General features: G+C 53.0%; 1 protein-coding gene across 1 annotated transcript; it reads right to left on the reverse strand.

The window, feature by feature from the left end:
* Window positions 1–1,739: 1,739 nt before the first annotated feature.
* On the reverse strand, window positions 1,740–7,044 carry NLE1 (notchless homolog 1 (Drosophila); the record flags this gene model as incomplete). The annotated part of the gene is made up of 11 exons (XM_009993193.1): window positions 1,740–1,814; window positions 1,899–2,058; window positions 2,688–2,890; window positions 3,046–3,092; window positions 3,473–3,608; window positions 4,069–4,261; window positions 5,344–5,441; window positions 6,104–6,180; window positions 6,475–6,554; window positions 6,658–6,875; window positions 6,967–7,044. Coding segments are annotated over 11 exons (1,365 nt in total), but the record flags the coding sequence as incomplete, so codon positions are not given.
* Between the last annotated feature and the right edge of the window lie 14 nt (window positions 7,045–7,058).

Consider the following 7,058-nt stretch of genomic DNA (forward strand, 5'->3'; position numbering starts at 1 on the left):
TCTGAGACACAAACTCCTGTTCTGAGTTGTAGTAATCACTGAGCAGCAGCTACAGTATAAGGGCTAGAGAGAATGTTCTGGCCTTTGTGCTAACTTGCTTCTACTAAATCTGACAATATAATTTCTGCTCCTTAATAATCACATCTTGATGTTCACTGCTTCGTAAGCATCCTGGAAATAAACACTAAATCCAGGTCTATTTGCTTCATGATTGCTGGAAGGCTGAGCTGACTTACAGAAAGACTTACACAATGACAGTGTGAATCCCTCTCACCCACTGGGCAAGTAACTGCACACAAGAAATTTCAGGAGCCAACTCTGTGCAATGAACGTTTTGCCATTTACTGTGACAACCCCAGCCTTGCTGTCAGCACGTAACTAGGGCAAGGGACAAACATCACCCAAAATGCCTGCTCCTTTCTTCCCTTCCCCACCTCTTCTTTCCCCCTAAGCTGGCAGTGGATGGGAAACAGGCACTCTCTCTACTGTTAAGAGGCAGAAGTGCCTCATTCCCCCATTTCCAAGAACTGTTGAGACTTGAAAACTCAGCACAGCTCCAGCAGTTGTTTGAAGCCCATGCCTGTTGCACACTGAAGAGATGAGTGAATGAGTGATCTGCATGGACGCTGAGGATCACTAACAGATAATGCTTAGCACAGCCCACAGGGAATCAGCTGAGTGGAAAGCCAAAACCTTACTGGAATAATAAGAAGTGCTAAGACCTTATTCTCAGCAGATCTTTGTCCCAGGCACACAGCTGAGCACGATTCTGCAATGTAACGATGTGCTGGATTTTCCCCTTTCTCTCTCCCTCTCTGAAAGCCACCCAAGGACAACCCTTTCTGTTCCCACTATAAGCTTCCTCCCTGCAGGATTCTTCACACAGCAAGAAAGGGCATGAGCTGTCCACACCCTTCACTTGCCCCTCACATGGTGGCAGGCTACTGTAAGGCTGAAATTTCAATAAACGCCAGTGGAGATGGAGGCAGATGAGATACCCCTCTTGTAATGGTCAGAGGAAATCATCCTGCAAAGCACAGCTCTTAATAAGAACTAGAATTAAAATTTCCTTAAATAAATATAAGTAAAGAGTGCATGAGGGACAGCAGCCAACAGAAGAGAGACTCAGTCGTGCTTGGGTCAGCCTTCATCATCCATCACCTCGCAGATCCCCCAGGCAGACGTGCTGAGAACAGGCCAACTTAGGAGGGGACCAGCAGCTCCGTGTCACTGCTCCTACCGACGCCATCTGCAAATGGAAAATGCTGCTGCATCCCTGTGGCCTGGCACCAGTGCTGTCACACACCCAGCATGTATCACATGAGAATGGCACAGAGGGGACCTGGGGACTGGGTTCCTCCATCAGCCGTAGTGAAATGGCAACCAGCTCACAGGAATTTGTCTGTCTGCATAACTGGGTGACAGAGGAAGGTGAGAAAGGAAGGGCCTGACAGACTGGTGCAACTGTTCCTTCCCCTTACCAGAAGCCAAAATGTCTGAGTTAAATTTCACCACTGACTGCTCAGTTGGAGGGACTCTGCTTTCTAGTCATCTTCCAGAGGATAGCAGCAGCTTCTGCCCTGAAGGAGGTCATGTCTCCAGGCTGGAATTTGGCCCAGCTCTGTGCTCTCTGCAAGGAGAGATCATGCCCTAACCATGTAGGTGTCTGCAAATAGACTGCAGCTCTGAAGGACACATGGAGTAGATGTGACAACCTTTGTGGACATGTAACAGGTTACTTACATCCGCAAGCACTTATCCTTGCCTCCACTGGCTACCCTCTGTCCGTCTGGGCTCCAATCCGTTGCATACACCTGGTAGGAAAGAACCAGTTATCTCTGCTGGGAGAAGGAGCCAATCCTGCCTCTCAAACACCTCAGCTCACCCAGACACCTCACCTCGTCTGCATGGCCAGGCAGATCAATGGCCAGTTTCTTGGTCTTGGCATCCCAGACCTTCAGCGTGCTGTCACTGCTACCGCTCACCAGCAGGCGGCTGTCGGCCGACCAGGAGATCTGATAGACAGCTGAGACGTGGCCTCTCAGAGACGTCAGGTACCTGGTGTGCAGGAGGCACAAAAAAGCTGTAAGGAGGAGCAGGCAGTCGGGTTTGTTCCAAAGCTGCCCTTGCCCAGTCTTCATGTTTCTTCTCCAACTGTGAATAAGCAAGCATGGTCACGGGATGACCAGCACACCCCAAGCCAGCACACACAAGGTGGTAAATTGCTATACAGTTGATGGGTGGTTCAGTTTGTCTAAAAACCCTCCCAGATGGGCTAAGAGCATTCTAGAGGACAGCTCTTCATCTCAACTCCTCCACCAAGAAACCCTTATCCAGCAACACTACAGCCTCACCACACAGATATGTCCTCCTCTCTGGCTGAGCAGCATGGATTTAGAAAGATTGTTAAAATTACTGACATGAACCCAAGGTCATCAGTACAAAGGCAAAACAAGGGAAGAAATGCTGCCCCAGAGAGCTCACCGATACTCTAGCAGGTTAAAAGCTGGACTACAGGAACATTAAAACGCCAAGAGCACCACTTGTACCTACAAGAACTTGCATCATCCCCAAAAAGCTGTTCTCTGACACAAGAACCATTTAAACTGGGTCAGTCTACTGCATAACTTGTGCCTTACATGCACTCTGTACAAGCTCCACCTCCATAACAGAACAAACCAACTTACTTTCCTGTCCTTCCATCCCAGAGCTTTATGGACTTGTCAAAAGAGGCACTAGCTATGATACGGGTGTCTGGTGAGAAGAGGACTTGGTTAATCAATGCCTGGTGGCCCGTCATTCTCTCCAGCGGCTTCTTATCTTCTGCAGGTCTCCAGAGAAACAGTGTGAAATCATCTGACCCTGAGACAAGCCTTTCTGGTTCCTGGCCCTGAGAAAGGGATGGAAGAAGAGCCCAAGTCTTGTACAAGCCAGGTGTGGAGAGCTCAGAAGAAAACCAGTTTTGGGGTCAACAGCAATTGTGCACATTTACTGCTTCCACCAGCAACAGTGTCAGAAAGCAGAGAAGGGGCAAACAGGACTTACCCTGACTTGGTCATACCTCTGCTGTGCCTTTTCCTTCAGTTCTGCCACTGAGGGAGAAAAAGTGGAATAAAGACAGATTTGCAATCCTCTGGTGAAAGGAAACTTTATAACCCTGTGCTGCCAATTGCAATCCTGGCTCCATGGCCCAAGCAGACACACTGGTGACTGTCCCTGCCTTCTCTTTGCTGAGGGTGACCCTGGGAGCAAAAGCCCTTGAAAACAGAGTGGCCTTCCCATACCCTGGACTGCTCAATCCTGTGAAGGGGCAAGGAAGATCACGGCTGCCAACATGACCAACACCAGCACAGGACCTGCTCCCAGCTCCCAGGATGGCTGTGGCTTGTGGCAGTATTAAGAAGAGATGTCAGGTCTCCTTGCTGTCCTCCCCACTGCCTCCCCCAGCCTCCAACACGGGTGCTGCACTTACAGGAACCCCTCATGTCCTGTGGGTTGATGGTGGCCTCAGCAGGTTCGAAGGCACCGGTGCGCAGCACGTAGTCAGTGCTGAGGGCCATGGTGTTCACCCAGTGAGCGTGGCCCTGCAAGGTGCGGCAGAGGACACCCTGGAAACAAAATCAGCTACTGAGAGAGGGATAGGCAGAACAGAGACAGACTGTGCAGTAGCCACCAGACCCACTGAGCTGCAAGGACCAAGGCTAAGCTCCCCAAACCCTCTTGCCCAAGGTGCAGGCAGGGCTGCAGCCAGGCTTGCAGGGAAGAAATGACACCGTTGAGCTTCAGGGACCAGTTTCCTTTAGGGCTTTACAAGGAATCACCCAGCACAGGTCACTCCAGGGATGCTTCCAGCTTTTAGCCCCATTTTACACTTTTAGGGATGAAAACATTGCACAACAGCTCCTGCTTCCAAATGGTGTCAAGCAACAGGTTCTGACAGGTCAAGAGGATACAGCACCTGCTCCCACACCTCTGTTTTCCAGGGCACAAGCTATGCCAGGAAGAGCAAAGCTACAACAGTGTCCAGCCCCCTTTGCCAGTAGCCCCAGAGTTGCCTGCCTCACTTACATCCTGGCTCCTCCAGACTTTGATGGTCCTGTCCTGAGAGGAAGAGTAGATCAAGCCATCACCCCCCCACTTCACACATGTCACCGACTGCGTGTGGCTCGTGAGGATTTTGTCACACCTGCCCATCAGCGTGTCCCAGATGCGGATGCTGCCATCCTTGGAGGCACTCGCCAGGTAGCGGCACTCTGGGTTTCTGGGCAAAAAGAAGATCAAATCCATTTGCACTGCACACACCAAGCTCTTCCCCCACAGCCCCCAGAGGATTCAAAGGCCCACAGGTTAACAAAAGACAACTTTCACTTTTTGGCTTAAGATCAGAGAGGCTAGGCAGGGGCAGAGCACTGACCTACAAAGAACAAAATCCCACAAGGCAGGAGGGAGACAGATGCTTCCCTCCAAACCAGTTCCTGGGCTGCACACTGGAGACATCAATCCAGGATAAACCATTGGCAGTTATAGGGGAGCCAACAGTCCTTCATCCTCTGCACAGCATCTTTATCACTCAACGTGGTTTTAACATCAGAGAAAGCAGCAGTGAGGAAGGGCATGGCCCCTCCTGTTTTGCCGGAACTAAGCAAGGAGCACAGCTGGCTGGAGACAGAAGATGAGCCCTGGCAGGGCTTCTCTCCATTTCCTCATTTTCCTTTGCAAGTCCTTGCTAATCCAGTTAATTGTTGGCAAATAGCTGGAGTTTCCTACTGGCAAATGCAATTTGCAGGGCTCTGCTCAGAAGGGACCTGTTCCTTTTAGCTGTTTATATATTTATTTAATGTCTTGGATTACTGGCTGTCCCCCTCCAGCCATCTCTTCCAGACAGTTTTAGCTGATAGAAGGGTAAGGGGATTGCACAGGTAATCATGACAAATAAGCCAGACATCAGAGGTCACTGGGATGCAGGAGAGCTGAAGGGGAGTGCACTGCAGAGACTGAGCCTGGGCACCACATGGATAGGCCTCCCTGCTGGGGAGAACATCAAATGTTTGACCAACACCACAAAAACATTGTGTTCTCCATAGGCTGGAGTGCCTTTTACACAGGGGAAGAGGAACAGCCTGGCAGTGACTTCCCCAGCACCCTCTAGGGACTATAAGCAGCAGCTGGGGCTCCTGGCTCCAGGCCAAATGCATTTTTCTTGGCCCACCTCAGGGGCTGCTCTCCTGCCCCCACCCCCTCTGTGCAAGGGGAGACAGGCACCCACAGGAGCAGCATCCTTCAGGTCAGGCTGCTCTTCTCCATAGGACCAAAGGGGAAGAGCTGAGCTGGTCCTTCACTTACAGGTGGAGAGGTTCCCAGCACAGACACGTGATCCATTTGGAGTGGCCAGAGAGTACCCGGCCGATCTGACTGCCCGTGGCTGGGTCCCAGAGAAAGATCTGTTCAAGAGAGAAAGCAAGAGGGTCACATCAGGCCACTCCTGTCACATGAATCCCAGGGTCGTCTGGGCTCCATTTGGAAAGCATCAGTGTCCTTGGGGTCACATTTACATTGGCAGAAGCTGGGAGCAGAAAGGGAAGGGGGCAGGAGCGCTGGATGCCCTTCCAGATCCCTGGAACAAGCAGCTGACACCTCCAAACAAGAGACCTGATCGCCCTTCTCTCTGCCCAAAAAGCTGCTGCCTCAACTCAAAGCCAGGTCCCCAGAAAAGCAGCCTGACCCTTTGACACCCTGTGCAGGGAGTTAGTGAACATTTCTGGAGCACAATGAAGGCCAGAGCAGGCTAAATGCTACTTATTATTGGATCCTGTGGGTAGGACACATGCTGGATTTCTCTTCTTTTTTCTCTCTACATAAATGTCCATCCAAAGAGCCAAGGCATTCATCCTCTCCTACTTAAGAACCTGGCAGATGGGGAAACAGAGGACAACCAGCTCCCTGTGTCAGACTAAAGCCAGAATGGCACCAAACCAGGGCAGAGCCACCCTGGTCCAGCCCGTTTCCTTGGGGTTGGCATCAAAGCAGCTCAGCAGAGCTCCAGCACGGAGCACAGCACAGCAGCACCTGGCCCTGTGCCCAGGGAGCAGGGGACCCGACCTACCTGGCTGTTCTTGCAGCCTGAAGCCAACTTCTTGCCATCAGGGGACCAGGCGATGCTGAGCACCCAGTGCCGGTGGCCTGGCCAAGAGAGCAGGAGCAGGTGTCAGTGCAGAGCTGTGACTGCCTGTCCCAGCACCCAGCATGTGGCTGCTCTGGGGCTGGAGGAGGGGGAAACCCTCCATGTTCCTCCTGGCCAGATGCTCCCCCTCTGTTTTGTTAGTCAAGGAGAGCTGAGCCCTCACTGAACCCTGGTCCCAGCCTACATGGGTGAAGCAGCACCCAGCTTGTGCTCTGTTTGTCCCCCCAAACAAGCAGGGGGGTCCCTAAGGTAAGAGGTGAAGACCTGCATTCCCAGGACACCCCCACACCCACCTTTGGCTGTGAACTGCGGTGTCTCCGTGCTGAGGTCCCAGAAGCGCACGGTGGTGTCTCCGGAACCACTTGCCAAGTACCTGGGAGAGCAGAAGAGCTCAGCCCTGTGCCCTCGGGGGGGAGGGACGTGACAGCGGCCACCACCTCACCTCAAGCTCCCCACCCACAGCCAGACCCTCGTACTTTCCCGTGGGGCTGAAGGCAACCGAGATGACAGCTTCGGTGTGTCCCTCCAGGGAGCTGGTGCAGCGGGTCACCGCCCGCACCCGGAACACGGCCTGAGGCTGGTAGATGATGTCCAGGACCTTCTCCGTCTCCACCGTCTGCCCCGCCAGGGTCTTCTCCAGCGACACCACAATTTCGGCATCGTGGACGAAGAAGGCAAGAGGCACCGGCTCATCCTGGGGGAGATAAGGTAGGAGCCATGGCGAGGGGGGTCCCCAGGGCGGGCTCGGGGGGTGCCGAGGAGGCTGCTCAGGGAGGGGGTCTCACCTGCTGCAGGAGGGCGTTGCAGACCAGCTGCAGCTTGTCCGGGGTGATGGTAACCGGGACGTCGGAGGGGGAGCCAAGGGACACCCCCGCCC

The sequence above is a fragment of the Chaetura pelagica genome, unplaced genomic scaffold, assembly GCF_000747805.2.
Source record: "Chaetura pelagica isolate M959 unplaced genomic scaffold, ChaPel_1.0 scaffold72, whole genome shotgun sequence".
NCBI lineage: Eukaryota > Metazoa > Chordata > Aves > Apodiformes > Apodidae > Chaetura > Chaetura pelagica.